Here is a 16,873-nt window from a genome sequence, read left to right as displayed (position 1 = left end):
CACACAAGGTTGTCACTCATTATCAAAAGATGACCAGGATACAAGCATGACTACTTTTTTCTATAGCCAAAGGTTTTCACGGTGCTGATAAGTGAACCTACATCAAAAGATGAAAGCCATGTGCTTAAGTAAAATCTGCAACACATTTTCCTACCTGAATGACTGCACCTCTAGGGGCTCCTTTCGACTCTGCCCTCGTAGCCTATGCACATCTTTAGCAGCTGCTCTCATCATTTTATTAGCTTTCAGCTCACACTTACATTCAACTTTTTCTACCTAAGTGAATGAGGAATGAAACCATTAATTTAAATAGAAGCACAATAGGTTCTTCTATAATCTGACATTCTTTATGTAAAACAAAGCACTTCATTTCCATGTCCAACACAGGGCATTCAGGTGGGACTGATTTATTTTGAGCCATAAACCAGACAAGCTGTAAAAAGATTGTGAATGTGTAAGTGATTTCATACCCACTACTGTTGCCACCAACGTGCCTACAAAAATCCCTGTTCCCTCAGTCCACTGCACCTGCTGCACACCATCCTGTGAGTTTAATACCAACAAATGCTTTCTACATTAATGCTTTCTACATGACCCACGAGAGGTAGGTGAGGGTGGAAGATGTTCCAGCTGCCACAATGACAAGTGTTTTGCTAGTCTGAATATTGTGTGTCCTATAATCTATTTGTATATGGTTTTTCAAACAGTTATTTGGGAAGATACTTCAGCCAGGATTTAAAGTTTTTTACATTTTGAGTCACTGACTCTTGCCGCTCATGCTATTAATATACCCATAACTATTGTTCCATGTTTACTTCAACATGAACAGGCTTGTGAAATCATCCCAAGGAGATTCTAAGTTGATAACAATATAATATGTGGAAGTATTCTTACAACAAATGTATCTAATTAATGCTTTATTAAGAATAAAATGATCCATAACCTTCCCAGTCTCCCTCTCCCAAATCAAGGACTATGCCAGACCTGGAGCTAGTGCAGATTCTATTCTATCAGCTTGGGTTTGTATGTCATGATAAACCAGAATATACCTTAACATGACCACACAAACAAGATGGCTCCTGGAGAGGAGCTCACACCTGCTTTGTTCCTCTGGGCTTTTTAGGTGAGAGTGGGACAGCAGCTAAGTGCAGGGGTGGAGAATCTTTTCAGCTTGGTGGGTCAGATCTTTATCTCCCCCTACTCCGTGGGCCAACTTTGACAGGTGGCAGGATCACCCACCTGGCAATCATCTGACATCATACTGGCTCACCTCTCAAATTTGGCCCATGGGCAAGATAGTGACCAAGCAGGATTGAACTCCTTGCATCTTAGTGTGTTGTCTATACCCAGAGTTGTGGCTAAGGTCTCTCCTCCCTAACCACAAATCTTGGCTACAGATTGTGGTTACAGAGGAAATGTTAAACAATTTAGCTGCTGCACTGCTACGAGCTGACCCAAAAAGCCTGGGGAGGAGAAAAGCAACTGTGATCTCCTCCTCATAAGCCAGCACATTCACGCTATGGTGTAGTTCGGGCTTAGTGTGACATGAGAACGTGGTTATTTTGTATGTCAGTTGTGGATGAGTGAAGGACTAAAGTTGCTAAACTTTCTCTCAAACTTGCCATTGTCCCTGTAATATTTAAAACAGATTGTCAATGACATTGTTTAACTATGTTTGGTTCTTCCTCCCCACTGCCTTAGGACTGCAACCTTAGTGCTTTCAGAATGCAGTCTCACCAGAGAGTACCTTCCTGAACAGATTATGAGACTGCATACATCCTTGGCTTGCCTACGCTCCCAGAGACAGAGAGCTGGTTCAGGGATATTATTTCACCACAACAGGCATTACTTTGGGATGGGGCTGAAGAGGGCATGACACGGCATGGTCAACATGCAGTTCTGTCTAGACCCACAGAGTCAGAACCTGTTTTAAATCCCAGTAAAAATTGCAAATCCTGGAAAGCAATCTGGAAGATCCAAGTGGGTTTCGCTGCAAAGGGAAGATTTTTTTTAAAAAAAAAACACACAAAATGTTAGATCCTATTGCCATTTTGAAAATTTATTTGATAATGAAACCAGTCTGTAGCCCCACAAATGACTTGCCTGTTTCTCCACCAGTCTCATCAACATCCGAAATCGTTCATCCTCGTCTATGCACCAGGGTAATTCCTTTCCCCCCTGACTTTGAGCTTGTTCTAATTGTTCTTTTAGCTGCTTGAGGGCAGAGATCTCTTGAACCAACTGATTGTGCCAGGTCTTTGAAGCCTGCAAGTCCAATTCCAGATCCAAAGAGGTACGTATTAAACGCTCAGCCCCAGTGGTTTTAACAGAAGACTGAAAACAAACAAAAATATTCATTATTATGCTGAATTGATTAATTCTTTAATATGCTTTGTCATGTCACAAGGATTTAAAATATTAATACATATGGTTGCTGAAACCAAACTGAAAGTGGCCTTCAGCTGGCACAGCAAGACTTCTATTTCCTCCTCCCCCTGTGCATCCCCAAAATCCATTCCAAAAGGTTCCACAACCCTGCGGAATTGATTTTGAGGGCATACAGAAAACGGGGGGGGATGGATGTTCCGTTGCATTCACAGAGTTCCCCTGCGCCAGTGGAGCTGCAACGTTGATATGGCCCAATATCTTTACTGAGAAATCCTTCAGGCATTCTCAAGCTATGACAGCTTCCAAAATTATTCAGAAGTACATGCCAGATGTTCTGTAATACAATCTCTCTTTGGCACCTTAATGGAAACCACAAACACACAAGCTTTCACTGTCATAACATCACCTCAAGAGCTCTTAATGTTAATATGCAACATGCAAAACTGGAACAACAATTAGAGTTCACAAATGACCATTGTTGCTAATTGTTATTTAAATAATTTGGGTTAGCACGTGCAAAAAGGTATACAGCCCATCACCCAATTAAAAACAGCATGTCAGAATTTTTTTACCCTTTTCATCCTGACACTTCGCCTCTCCACAGCATTTCGAACAAAGGATGGTTTCTTAGACAATGTTGAACTATCACTGTCGCTGCGATTAAGCTGAAAAACAGAAATGAACAATGACACTGAAGTATCATTGAGGTAGGAAGGTAGCTCATCTATCCTTAATAGAAGCTGTTTCATTGAAAAACGGAGAGCATTCTAGAACAATAGGTCTAGGAGCACGTGAAAAGCCAAAAAAACCCAGCAAGATATGTCTTCACAATAAGGTTGACTTAAAACCCCCAGATCACCTTATGGTACAGGTACATGTTTTGTATACACAAGTCCTAGGTTCAATCTGTGGCATCTCCATGTATGGCTGGAAAAAGACTCCTGTCTGAAACCCTGGAGAGCTGCCACTAGTCAGCATAGATAATATTGAGCCAGATGGACCGATGGCCTAACTTAGTATATAGCACAGCCTTTCCCAACCAGTGTGCCTCCAGATGTTGTTGGACCACAATTCCCATCTTTCCTGACCATTAGCAATGCTGGCTGAGGCTGATGGAAGTTGTGGTCCAACAACATCTGGAGGCACACTGGTTGGGAATGGCTGATATAGCAGCTTCGGTGTTGCCATGATGCAGTTGTGTTGAGATGCGATTAGAAACATAAAGAGAATAACCCCTTAAGACCAGGCAAATAATACTTCAGGAGGGTTTGTAACAACTGTGGCACTTGCTGAATGCAATAAAAGATGAAAGGTCAGTTCTGCAATAGGTTATGCAGCCAGACATGTTGGCACAAAATACTGAGGATCAGGGTAATACAATCCAAGAAATCTACTTATCTGTACCACTGAAATAAAATCTGCCCCTCAAGAGAAAATAATATTTCAATGTCTACAGTTTGCTTAAAACAGCAGCAGACCAGTGAGCAGTTTCTATTCCTAGGGACAGCATCACTTACCTTTGTGTTGTTTCAGGATGCAAGGAGAAGCCTGCATCTACAACTTTTTATCCTGAACCAGGGCAAAATTGCTTTGCTCTTGGGATACTCCTTCTAATTGGATATTCAAAGCACTACCTGCAGCATTCTGGCTACAAGGGAAGTATCTTTACACTCTTTTCCCCGAGGCATTAGCTATCAGACAAACAATATTTTAATTTTTTAAAGCTGCGTTATTTTTTTTAAAGCCTCAATACATTTCATTTCAAAACCTTTTGTGCATCTCCTGTTCACTGCACTGAGCCATCCATCTATCTTGCCATGCCTGAATGCCCCCTGTCATGTGCTATTTGTTCCATGGCCTGTTGCCCAAAGGCCTGTCTTAAAAAACAAGATGATGCAATTTAAAGGTCTAGCCTACTTAGGCAAGTTCAACTTGCAGCTAAATCAAAAGGAAAATAGATAGCTGGTGAGTCTGACAATGTCTGAATTTGGAAGCAGTAACTGTATCAGGCACTGTTGTACTTCATCTCAGCAATAGGCAGCCTTGATGTGCCGAAGGAACACCTCGTTCTTCAGCTGAGCCAGCCCATGCTTCATAAAAGGACCCTTCCTGACAGTGTTTTCCTTGTTTGCTGCACAAACTGAAGTTAAAGAGAGAGGTTATTTATAGTCGTGCCTTATCCTGTCTTCTGGAACTAATTAATTGTGAATAAACAATACATACTGGACCATACATAACTGTGATGGACTGGACACATTCAGCTACATCATACGTAGTTGAAATCACAATAGTTTTAATGGTCAAATTTCCATTTTCCCTCCCTCCTCCACCCTTCTCTATATAAAGAACACCCTGTTTTGAAAACCCTTTATTCATCATTAAGCTGGAATAAAACCGGCAGAGTTCCGGCCCTGAGTTCCATTTCCAGTACTAAAGAGACACATGCATTAATCTACTTTTGATTCACACTTACGGATAAAAATCTATAGAGAATGGGCATGGTCCAGTGAAAGAACACTGCAAACAAAAATCCATGTGAGCCAGAATTGGGAAATACCCTGAAATGGTGATCTCTGCTAAGTAGGTATCTTCCAATCCATAGCAGTGAACAGAACAGAACAACCCCTGCATATTTTAATCTTTATGCTTACACACATTTTAATCTTTATGCTTACACACATTGGTACTCCTGCATGTACACAAGAGAATCTTCAGTTACATTGGTTAGATATAAACCTGTTCTGCTGTCAGAAAGTGACATACCAAGTAGGTAAGAGTACAAAACTGAACTGATCTGACTTCTGTTGAAGAAAGAGGCAATGGTGTACATGCAAGTTGCCTTCAGTTTGGAAGAGCAGCCAGTTCTATGGAACCCAGAGAACTTAATTACAACAATTCATGCAGCCACTTTAAGCAGGCAACAAAGAATTTAGCAAAAATAATTGTATACTACTAATTTAATGGTATATATTTATACGTAAATAGTTATACATTTTTATTGAATTTTTTTATCATGTTGTGAACTGCCTTACTATTTGCAGTAATTAAAACACATTATATAAATAAATAAATACAAGTAGCACACAGTTTCATGATGCATTTCTTTAAATATCTGACTGAACAAACTACATTATTTGCTCATGTACCAGCTTCCTTGACTTCCTATATTGGTAAACCTTTAACAGAAACATGTATTTTAAAAATCCACTGATATAGGCTGCAATACAGATAGACGAACAAGTGTCAAATCTTTTCTAAAAGATTTCTGAAGCTCCCTAAGAGAACACACCACTGTTCTTTAAATTATCCTACATTCAAAAAGCAGCTCTGGGGGATTTTTGTGATAGCTTTTGAAAAAGAAAACAGAACAAGTACATGTGTGCTATTTTCCCCTACTGAATTCCCCTTTAAACAGCTGTTCTGCGAAATCCCTCACATTGCTTTTTGAATTTGGGAGACTTTAAATCACAGCTGGAAGAGAAATGGGGTTTCTATGGATGTACCTTGCAACAATTTCATGTGCACATATGGAAGACACACACAGGTGTTATTTTTCTTACCCGACACACATACTGGCTCTGTGGTCCTGGAGAAAAGGTTTTGGATCGGATAATAGTGCTGCCCCTAACAAATGGAGTTCGTAGAGGGTTAGATGTTCTTTTATCTTTTGGACGAACTGCTGTGGAAGATGGTATAAGGCTCTCCGTGTTGGTCTCTTTATCCACCTATAAGACAGATAAACACACGTGTAGTTTTCTTGTGGCCTGACTGTCTTGCAGCTCTAAGGGCCACTTGAAGCCTGCACCTTTTTCTTCACTGTTTATGATATATATATCTATATCATATATGAAATAGCACACTCCAGACAGGTATCACTACCACCAAGTTTTATTTTAGAATCAACATATCTAAAACCACACACACACACTCTCTCTCACTAACTCTCTCTCTCTCACACACACAGAGAGAACAAAACACTAGGGCAAAAATCCAGCACAGAGTTAAACATGCTTAACCCCAAGCCCATTAACTGCAAATCCCATTGACTCTGTATTGGAACTGTGGACTATAAAATGTAGTGCTACTTTGTTGTTTCCAGTATGCTTAAGCAAGCACTACAGTAACTAGCTTATTATACAGTCACACAAGTGGCTATATAACTATAGCCAGCATGGGTTTTTTGCTTTCCATCATATTAAACTGAAAATACCCTCATGCCATTCTGCTGCTTCCCATAAGCTCATTTCAAAACAAAGTCTTACAAAACGTATAGTTCTGAACTCAGAAACACTTGCTTAACAAACCTCTCAGTTGTCATGGTGATACACAAAACACTCAGAGAGAATCCACAGCAAACCCTGTTGGACTTTTTTCTGTCAGTGGTCTCATAATTTGTTGAAATTAATTAAAGATCAGACATGTTCACAGAGTACCTGTAATCATATTAGTGACCTTGTTCTATTCTCTGAACTTCATCTTCCAGTTTTAAAGTAAAAAAAAAGGCATGGCTGATTTTTAATTAATTTAAGAAAATTAAATATCAGTGTTTTAAAACCTGGTCTAACAGCTGTTTGGCTTGGCTAATCAGGGTCAGCTTTGGTTTAAATTTGGGTGGGAGACTACATGTCCCTGCTGTAGAATAAAAAGGTGGGGGAAACCCCCCAAAATAATACTATTAACAATGTTTTTCTTTAGAAAGGAAAGAGGCTTTCCCTCTGCCCAGTGCCCATCCACCCAATCTCCTCCCCTCCTTCCTCCTCCTCTATACCCATATTCATCCTCCCCTACTCCCCTCCCTCTCCACTATCCCTTTCTCCTGCCTCCCTCCTCCCTCCCCCTGGTCAGTTTCACCTATCTGAAGCATGATTGCATGGGAGTAAATACCACTGAACTCAATAAGCATGCAAATGATCAAACCTGCCCCCTCCTCCTCCAAACAAACATACAGAAATTGTAATTCTTAAGCTTTGGAGATACAATTTTGACTGCAAGTGTTACCATATGTTCACCATCAGAAAGACAGGGAAGACTAAAGAAACCCAGCTAAAGGGGCTAAAGCAGCCTTCCCACTAGTGGATTTGTCAGTGGCAGCACTAAACAGCTCTGTGGTTCTTCTATCTGATACAGATGGCCTCTCCAGCGATAAATAAACCATGGACTTTCTCCAAGATCATCTTTTTAAATTAAAATACTTTATTATTTAATTATTGTAAATTGTATTGTTTTATTGATGTATTTTATATTGTATTTTTATATTTGTGTTGTTTGTAAGCCGCCTTGAGGGCCTTTCGCTGAAAGGTGGGGTATAAATACATAATAATAATAATAATAATAATAATAATAATATGCTCAGAGGCACGTTACCAAATTCTTCCAAGCTACATAGGAAGTGGATTGGACTATGAAAAACCAACCCAAATTGTTTGCTTTTACACATTTGTAGGCCAGCACAATATCTCAGAGAAGAGGTCAGGTTTCCCATTCCCCTGGTGCATTTACTATAGCTGCCCAATTTCCCTGCTTTTTGACGTTTGATAGAAATATCTGTTGGCTATAGGTATGCTCTTAAACCGCAAGGTTTTTTGCCTTTTTGTGAATACGTATTTTCAAACGGGAAGCTATGCTAGCCTGCTGCAGCAAAAAGTCTTCTATTGGGTGAGTCGATCCAATCAACAACATAAAGGATAAAAGAAAGTACTTCTGCACACAATGCATAGCTAAGCTATGGAACTTGCTCCCAGAGAGGCAGAGATGGCCACCATCTTGGAGGGCTTTAAAATTGGATTAGACAAATTCATGGAGGATAAGGGTATAAAAGCTATGATGGGTATGCTGTGCCTCCACAGTCAAAGGTAGTGTGCTTTTGAATACCAGTTGCTTGAAACCCACAGGAGGGGAGAGTGATCTTGCGCTCTGGTTCTGCTTGCGGGTTTCCCATAGGCATTTGGTTGCCACTGTGAAAACAGGATGCTCACTAGATAGGCCATTGGTCTGATCAAGGAGGGCTCTTCTTATGTTCTTAAGCAGAAGTACAAGGTCTGAATTATGATGAAACACAACCAAGCCAGAAAGCCAAAAATGCTAAGGCTTCTTTTAAAATTTTACATGTTAAAGTTTAGCTTTTACTTACTTATTTTTAAATGAAGAATTCAGCAACAGCTGCTGAGAGTGTGAACGTTAAAATAAAATTGGTAGGGACTGGAAGCTGAGGGGGCAGGGTATCAGAAAGAAACAGCAGGAAAAACAGAATCCAGGAGTTCTCCTTGTAATGCTGCTAATGTAGAAATGTAAGCCTATTCACCAACTTCATGAATTTGCTTGAAAAAACAGATAACTGTGCATGGAAGCATGAACATAAGGTAGTTTGCCTATGCAAATATTTGTTTGTGCTGACAAGGTCATATAGGTATATTGCATTATTTGACAGCAATATATTTGAGGGAGACTTTGCTGGCCTGCTTTACCATATATCACTATTGGGACATTACATGGCTCTCTTCCAGCAACAAATCAGGGACTTTCATCTAGTTCAGACTTTGATACTTCACCCTAATGGTAAGATCATCACTGTGTAAGTGCTACAGCTACTGCAAAAGCAACTTTTTGCAATAATGTTTGCAGGTACAGTAAAAAAAGACGAGAAAAACAAACACCAAACTCATCATTGAGTATCTCCAGCTTCCTTATTGCTCATATGCCACGTGTATTATTCTACTATTTCCCTGATGTGTTTATGTCTTAGCATGTGTTGGGTGAAACCTAGCAAATATTCACAAGCAAATAGAAAAGAAAAAGTAAACTCCCTTCTGTCATGGTAGAGGTAAAACAAGGGCACTGCAGCAGTAGTACAGTACATAAGTCAGCTTGTCTTCCTAATCAACTGCTTACCCAAGACATAGCTTCCCTTGTGTTTTTCTTTACCTTGATGGCTGCTGACTCAGCCTGTGACAAGGATGATGCGATCTCTTCTGTTTCCCATATTGTCCTCCCACCATAAAATTCTTCTTCTACTACTTCACTTTCACTGTTGCCATCTTGTTCAGCATCTTCTTCATCTTGCCTATTATATAACAAAATTTCTCTGTTAACAGGCAAAGCACACCTGAAACAACACCCTTAAGAGCTTTGGTAAAGCTGACAGCATTCCCAGAAACAGTGGTCATATTGTCTACAGTGCAAATACAGTGGAATAAGTAGGACACTGGTTGGGGCAAAGGGGACAGTAAATCTGGATTTATTAATGTATTATACCACATCTCTCCTTTGTGGAGGTACTAAAAACAACAGAGAACCCCCTGACCCAGAAACAAAAGCAAAACAATCCTTCTACATGATGGCACCATACAGCAAGCCATAGGTTTGGCCTAGGCTTATCACATTAGTCAACTCAGCTGCATGGGATATAGTCATATCAATATCAAAGCCACCATGGATGTGAGTCAACAAATGTGAATACATTCCACAGCACTGGGTTGTGCACTGCCATGTCAAAATGCAACAGGGGCCTCTGCAAGGTGTGTATAAGTTGAGCTGAGCTGAATCCAAGAAGTAATAGAGAATTTAGAATGTGTGTTTCACTTGCCTATATGTATTAATAACCTGATCATCAGACACAATCTGGCTAAAAAGGGGAATCATGCACATTTTTAGACTTGACCTTACTCAAGGTCTGCCAGCCAAAGGTGAACGTAATAAAAGCTCAGCTCCAGTATTTCTGTGAGCAACTTGGCAGCACTTATAGCAAAACTATTTTTTATTTTAAATTAAACTGCTTGGGGTAAGGCTTTAGTGTGACACACTGATTTAATGCAACTGGATTCTGTGCATTCAGTTTTTGTAAAAAATAGAAAAGTAAAGGCTGACATGCTTTGGATTGTAACTTTGTTTTAAATATATAATAGCTTTATTCATTTTAACTTCAAAAACACAACTTTGAAATCAAGTTGATCTTAACTTCTAACCTTGCTTATCTGCTTCATGCCTGCATAGTGAAAAAAATAGTTAGAGAAAGAAATATTCTTCTATAGGGAATTCAGGAGGGTGTGCATGCAAAACTGTTGCCACAACAGCAACAAAATCTTTTGACTACATGTTGTTACTTAAAATCTAATCCTAGCCCTATAAAAGTTAGCAGTAAAAGCCCATAGAAGCTAAAGCATTGCAGAGTTGTAATACAATTTTTCATACCACTTACCAGTTCTCATTAGTAAGTAAAGAGCTTCTGCTTTCTTCTAGTTTTTTCTCTACAGCTTCTAGTTCAACAGCAGTTTGTTCCAGCAGTGCAGATACAGAGTCCTTTAGGGAATGAGTTAATGACGTTATTATTTCTTAATGTCCATTTAGTTTCAACAAAGGCTGTCATTACTCAATAGTATTTTTCCAGCTATATGTTGTTTAGCCAAAAACAAAAACTTCATACAGCGGGTTACGTTCTGGACCCCCGCTAAAAAGCGGAACTCATTTAATAGACTGGCGTGCAACGCCCGAAAACCGCCGTAAAAGCGGAACAAGAGCCGTATGAGTGGGGCTTTAGTCTAATTGCATCTCATTGAGACCGCCGCATTAGTGAAGCGCCGTAAAGCTGGCCCCTACTGTATATTCAGACATACAAGTCTGACGTTTTGTCTCCTATCCTACTGCAGCTTGTGGAGAACATTTTTATTCATAAATTGTTACCATTTTCTCAGTGCAGGGTAGTTTGGAACAGGCATCATCTTGCTTATTTTTACTGCTTTGAGTGTGGAGGTATTTATGGCTAAGGAGGTTGTACCAACGCGTTGATCTCTCTCCAGATCTGCAAATCTCAGCAAGACTAATTTGTGCACCTCCCTGTGGAAAGAAAAAACAGCAATGGGCATCTTCATAACATTCAAATGGAAATGAAAACAAATGCTGAGAGAAATGCATGACCTTGAATGACATATATATAATTGTCCTTCCCTTGCAGTTTCTGCATTGCACAGATAATGATTTCCATAATCGCAACAGCATGTTTTTGAGCTGCCACAGTTGTGCAAATCACACTGGTAGTATATGCGAGCATGCCTGGCAAGACCAGCTTACACAAATGGCACTTCAGAATAAGGGCTGCCCTACTTCAAGTGCCATGGGTGCTCCCGGGACACTTGTGTTGGGCCCCACCTTCAAATACCAGCTGACCTTTAAGAAGAAAAATATCAAGAAACATTGAAAATTACACCAGCTGCATAGATAGCCTTCACATAGACTCACTAATTCACACAAATAGCAACTCCAGTAAGCACTGCCTGGCTGCAACTGCTGGCAGTCCATAAGTTCCTGGAGTGCTTGTGAAGGTACCAGCTAAGTGAGAACCACATGAGAGCACAATCTTATGGCAAGAACCTGAAGTTACATATTCATACATTGTGGTAGAGTAAGACTAGTGTTAAAACAACAGGAGTTGAAATATTAAAAATTAAGCCATCACATATAATTATATTTTTTTGTTCCGCTTGGTTTTTCTATTAACAGTTTAATGCTAGTTTCATGTTTTTTACTGCTGCTGTTATAGTAAGCCCTAATGGATTAGGATTGCAGCCTTAGTTTAATTTACTGGCTTTTTAAAAAAAAGTTTTTCTTGTTTGATGATTTGTAATTATTCTTGTATTAATAATTGTTTAATTATTATTCTTGTATTAATAACTATTGAAAGACATCTTTGAAATTTATAAACAGGAGGGAATATAAATATATTAAATAAATAAAGGGGAAAAAATTGCTCTCCAGAAGATAGTTATAAAGATCTGCTTGGTCATGTAATAACTATAGAGGGAAGGAATCTAACCTATCCAGTCAAATGTACAAGTATAAACAAGTACAGGTTTAAGCATAAAATGAGCACTAACCAAGCACTCTTCAAGATGGCACTTATCCACTGTGCAGACATCAACCCTTAGTGTCTTCTGTCGTAAAACAGAGTAAGGGATTGCAACACAAAATAATTCATTGTAAATTAGATTGTCTGATGCTTCCGTTGGTCTTGTGCGGAACAAACAGCTTGTGCTTTCAGAAGAAGGAAGAACAGCCACACGAATACTCCTGTTGAAGAATAGCTTTAATCAGCATTATTTACTCTACAAGCTCACTGCATATGTGGAGATTATTACAGTTCAGCGCAGAGTCCCCACACAGTTTATTAGACAAGAACTTAGCACAGGTAGCAAGACTAATTGCAAATATAACACTGAAGTGCTGCTGCTGAATTTTCTATTGCTTGTCCTGAAGCTGTAGCTATTTACGATGCCCTTTTATTTTCCAGAGAGCCAGTGTGGCGTAGTGGTTAAGGTGTTGGACTACGACCTGGGAGACTAGGGTTCAAATCCCCACACAGCCATGAAGCGCACCAGGTGACCTTGGGCCAGTCACTGCCTCTCAGCCTCATGGAAACTCTATTCAGAGGGTCGCCATAAGTCGGAATCAACTTGAAGAGAGTTTTTTTTCTTTTTGTAATTTTCCAACTTCTATTTGTTTCAACAGGGTTTCTGTTGAACTTCTATCATTCAGAGCTGGCAAGATGGAATATCTGAAAAGTGCAATTACTAACATAATTGAATTAGAAATTAAAGATGGCAGGGCTGTATAAGAGCTACAAGCACATTGAGACATCTAGGAAAGACTGTCTGAAAATCTCCATTTGTATTTTGGATTATTTTCTCCTGTCTTGTGTACAGAGACAAAAAACTTATGAGTTGCAATCTAATTTACATAAAACAAACCAAAACTTGCTGGAATCCCTTATAGAAAGATGTTAGGAGGGCTAATTATCTAATTCCCCCAAATCATTCATTATTATTCTTTTACAGAGAAAAAGATTTAGAAATATACTGTAATAAGATAATTCATGCATTAATCTTTTAAATAATTCAATAATTATGCTTAGTCTTGATCCATAACTTACAGTTAATTTTTTATCTGATTATCAAACAATATTTTCTAGATGTGTACTCCTTAAAAGCAAGCTAAGCTGGGATGGTTTGTGCATTTAACATTTGGGCATGTAAGATTTGCTTGTATTCCACTGGGGTTTCCTTCACGCTAACAAATTCAGTGGTGGTGGAGAGAGAATCTGTGGTGGCAGACCTAGCAAATACTGAACATTAGTCTTGTTCCAGCCAAGGGGTGAAAGAGGGGGAGTAGCTGGAGAGGTAAAGCGCGCGCGCACACACACACACGCACGGACGCACACACACACACACACACACCCAGGTGTGTCAGGTGAATGGGAAGCACTATTGAAATTATGATTCAGTAAGAGCAGGCATGGGGAACCTTTGGCTCTCCAGAAGTTGCTGAACTACAACTTCCATTATCCCTGGCCATTGGCCATGCTTACTTGCTGGTTCCCCGCTTCTTCTGCAGAACATCATTAATCCAATGATACCAACACACATAATTACATTGTGAAATTTATCATCATTTTTCCTGTGTATGGGTTGTATCCAACAAAGTCATCCTGTTGTTCAGCGCAAGGAATTCTGCCTGTGCAATTCCTGTCCCTCTCCTCATGTGTCACCCCAAATCTGTTCTGCGTTTTCCCCCAACCCACCACAGCAGATTTGTAAAGGGATGAGAGGCACATAGGGAGGGGAGAGGAAACCTTGTTGTGCAGAAAGAAGTCCTTGCACTAATGGAATACTTTTGTTGGATGCAACCCTTTTCTCTTGGATTACTCTCACACATTGAGATAATGAATAGTCATAATGTTCAGTTATGGATATTACACCCAAAATCCAAAAAAGAGTGATGTAGCAACCAAAATGTGGAATCTCTATATTTCTTATACCTGAAAGCATTGTTTCTTTCATTTCAAGTTAAACTGGGGGGGAACATTTTGCTATACATTCAGTAAAGATTGGCAGACCTTTTGCATACTCTGGGTCATCAGCTGCCTGTCCCTGATCCATAAGAAGCAATTACAACTGATGTAATTTCTTAAACCTACCAATAGAATTTCTAAGGATGCTCCAACAATGCAATAACAAATCTGAGCTACTGAAAATCCTAACACAAACGACACACACATTTTTTTTCATTGCATTGTTGGTATAGACCTTAAAAACATAATGCATGAACTACCCTCACACATTTGTGGGGTTAGTAAATGAACAAGTAGCAGAGCTATTGTGTTGATAGCTTGGATAAATTTTGGGAGTTGGGACTGTGACTTAACACAATTTTTGTGCCGATCTACTCAGAAATAAGTCCCACCAAGTTCAATGGATTTTACTCTTATGTAAGTGTGTATAGATTGTATCCCAAGATTCCTTGACTAAGGTTTAGGGTAGCACCATCAAAGAACAACAGTCAAACAGTCCTACTTCACCAGTGAAGTAAGTGTATTTATGAAATCACATTCGAAAGTAGTAAAATGGATCAATTATGAGCCAGTCAATTGCCTTCAGAGCACGGAAGCCACAAGACTGAATCTGCAACAGCACACAGGATTGCATCACATTTCAGGAATAATTCCAGCTTCCCATGCCATGTGCTAAGGTGAAGCTAGCCACTTATCTACCATTTGATGGCTAGCTTGTTGAGTACTGATCTCAAAATATATATTTTAAAGTAACTACATTTAAGAATGAATGAATGCAAATGTTATGGAAGGACAGGCCCAAAAGTGATTGTTGATTTGGGATAAACATAGGGCTGTGCTTTCCCACTTAACTACATTATATAAAAAGGATGTAAAATGGTTGTTCAAATAAAACCACAGGAATCTTTTACAGGTGTTTCTAGCATGTCTTTCCACTTACTTACACTTTCTGGTCTTGCTGTTGCAGGATAACAGGCACATTATTCAACTGGGCAACTAATATTGCAAACTGTTTATTTTTGTCATCATACCTGAATTGGAAAATAAATAGAAAAGACAGCTATAAGCAGCAATAAAATGACTCTAATTACAAAAGGGGTTGTCAATATTCTAAAACGTTCAAATTTTGAGGTCTATATATTATCTGGGATTAAGACCAACAATATTTACCATCAAATGCTGTGGGATTTAATTTTAAGTATAGAATTAGGGAAATACAGAATTGCTAGATTCAGTTTCAAAATGTTTGAGCAAAACAGAATTATTCATCAAAATTCAGAACTGGATTGTGAAATATGGACTTCACTTCCTGCATCTAAAGGTTAGTAAAATGTTTATACTTCCCTCTGTCATATTTCACAGCAGGCAGCCAATCATATAGTCAAAATTTTTCCCAACCATTTCACCATGCTGAGATCAGCCAGGCATACTGTAGTAAGAAGTACCAGAGACCTATGTGCTGAGACCTTCTCGTCAAGCAATATTCTCCATCAATACCACATGTGCTCAAAACCAATATATATTTTTCTACCTTATTGTAATTACTTTAACTGACAATGACATGAATGTTGAACACTGAAAGTTATTTACAGAACATAAAAGACTTCAGAGAATGAGAAGAGCTGGATAATAACTAGTTCAAAACTGAGGAGAAGCCACCGAGCTTACTTCATTGAAATTTTAACTTTAGCAGTACTAGCTGTGTCTGCATCATCGTTGTCAAACACAATAGCCTCCGACACACAAGTTCTGGAAAAAAAAATCAAGAACACTCAAATAGGCATAATATTTGCAAGACAGACCAAATAAAAAGATTATCCCACAATAACACACTAATCCCAGAAACTCTTGTCCCAAATAAACAGCCTGTGACGCTTGGCTCTGTTGATTCAGTTGGGATTTATACCAAGTTTAGCATGTAATAAGTTAAATAAGAATACCTTTGCACAGATGCTTCGTACACACCACTGTCTCCAGCAACTGACTCATCTGACACTGCAGCTGATACACATGCTATCTTCAGAGCAGCTCCTTCTACCATACTTACACCTATAAAAACACAGGGAGGAAAGTAAAAACAGGTTTTTTTTTTAGCAGAATGAGTTGGATGCATGAGCAAATTAAAGACTACGTGGATTTTTTCTACTTTATTTATATGTTGGTATCACCTGGAAATCTATTTAGACTACAGACAGATTTTTTAAAAAAAATATTTGCAAGTCTCTTGTACTGGAATCAAGTGATGATATGAATAAAAGAGGTGGCTTAGCTTTCATTAGCATTTTTATATTGGCCTTAACAATGTTACCTTAAGAAATTTTATCACAATTTGGGAAGGCCCCTATTCAGTGGTAGAGCACATGCTCTGCATGCAGAAAATCCCAGGTGCAATTCCTGGCATCTCCAGTTAAAGGATCTCAAGCAACTGAGAGTTGGCAGAAATTTCTGCCTAGGGCAGAGGTAGCCAATGCAGCGTCCTCCAGATGTTGTTGGACTACAACTCCTGTCACTTCCAGCCTTTTTAGTTTTGGAAGAAAGCAACCTTTGAGAAAAGCCAAAAGGTATGATTAGAAATTATCTAATGAAAGAGTTTCCAAATAAAGGATTGTTCTTTTCTTTTTTTTAAAGCACTTTATTTTTTTTTTAAAA

The 16,873-nt window shown here is 39.0% G+C and overlaps 1 protein-coding gene across 1 annotated transcript in view; it reads right to left on the bottom strand.

Moving 5' to 3' along the window:
• WWC1 (WW and C2 domain containing 1) overlaps positions 1-16,873 on the bottom strand; it is a 135,312-nt gene that overhangs the window by 2,254 nt on the left and 116,185 nt on the right. Inside the window, exons 12-22 of the mRNA XM_061616803.1 lie at positions 16,165-16,273; positions 15,893-15,973; positions 15,169-15,255; positions 12,255-12,447; positions 11,065-11,217; positions 10,583-10,683; positions 9,310-9,448; positions 5,949-6,113; positions 2,961-3,053; positions 2,104-2,334; positions 155-276 (exon numbers count right to left, since the gene is read on the bottom strand). Of these exons, the coding sequence (XP_061472787.1) occupies positions 155-276; positions 2,104-2,334; positions 2,961-3,053; positions 5,949-6,113; positions 9,310-9,448; positions 10,583-10,683; positions 11,065-11,217; positions 12,255-12,447; positions 15,169-15,255; positions 15,893-15,973; positions 16,165-16,273 (1,474 nt within the window). The remainder of the gene's footprint in view (positions 1-154; positions 277-2,103; positions 2,335-2,960; positions 3,054-5,948; positions 6,114-9,309; positions 9,449-10,582; positions 10,684-11,064; positions 11,218-12,254; positions 12,448-15,168; positions 15,256-15,892; positions 15,974-16,164; positions 16,274-16,873) is intronic.

This window comes from Rhineura floridana, chromosome 3 (assembly GCF_030035675.1).
Source record: "Rhineura floridana isolate rRhiFlo1 chromosome 3, rRhiFlo1.hap2, whole genome shotgun sequence".
Taxonomy (NCBI): domain Eukaryota; kingdom Metazoa; phylum Chordata; class Lepidosauria; order Squamata; family Rhineuridae; genus Rhineura; species Rhineura floridana.
This window is presented reverse-complemented; position numbering and strand designations above follow the sequence as displayed.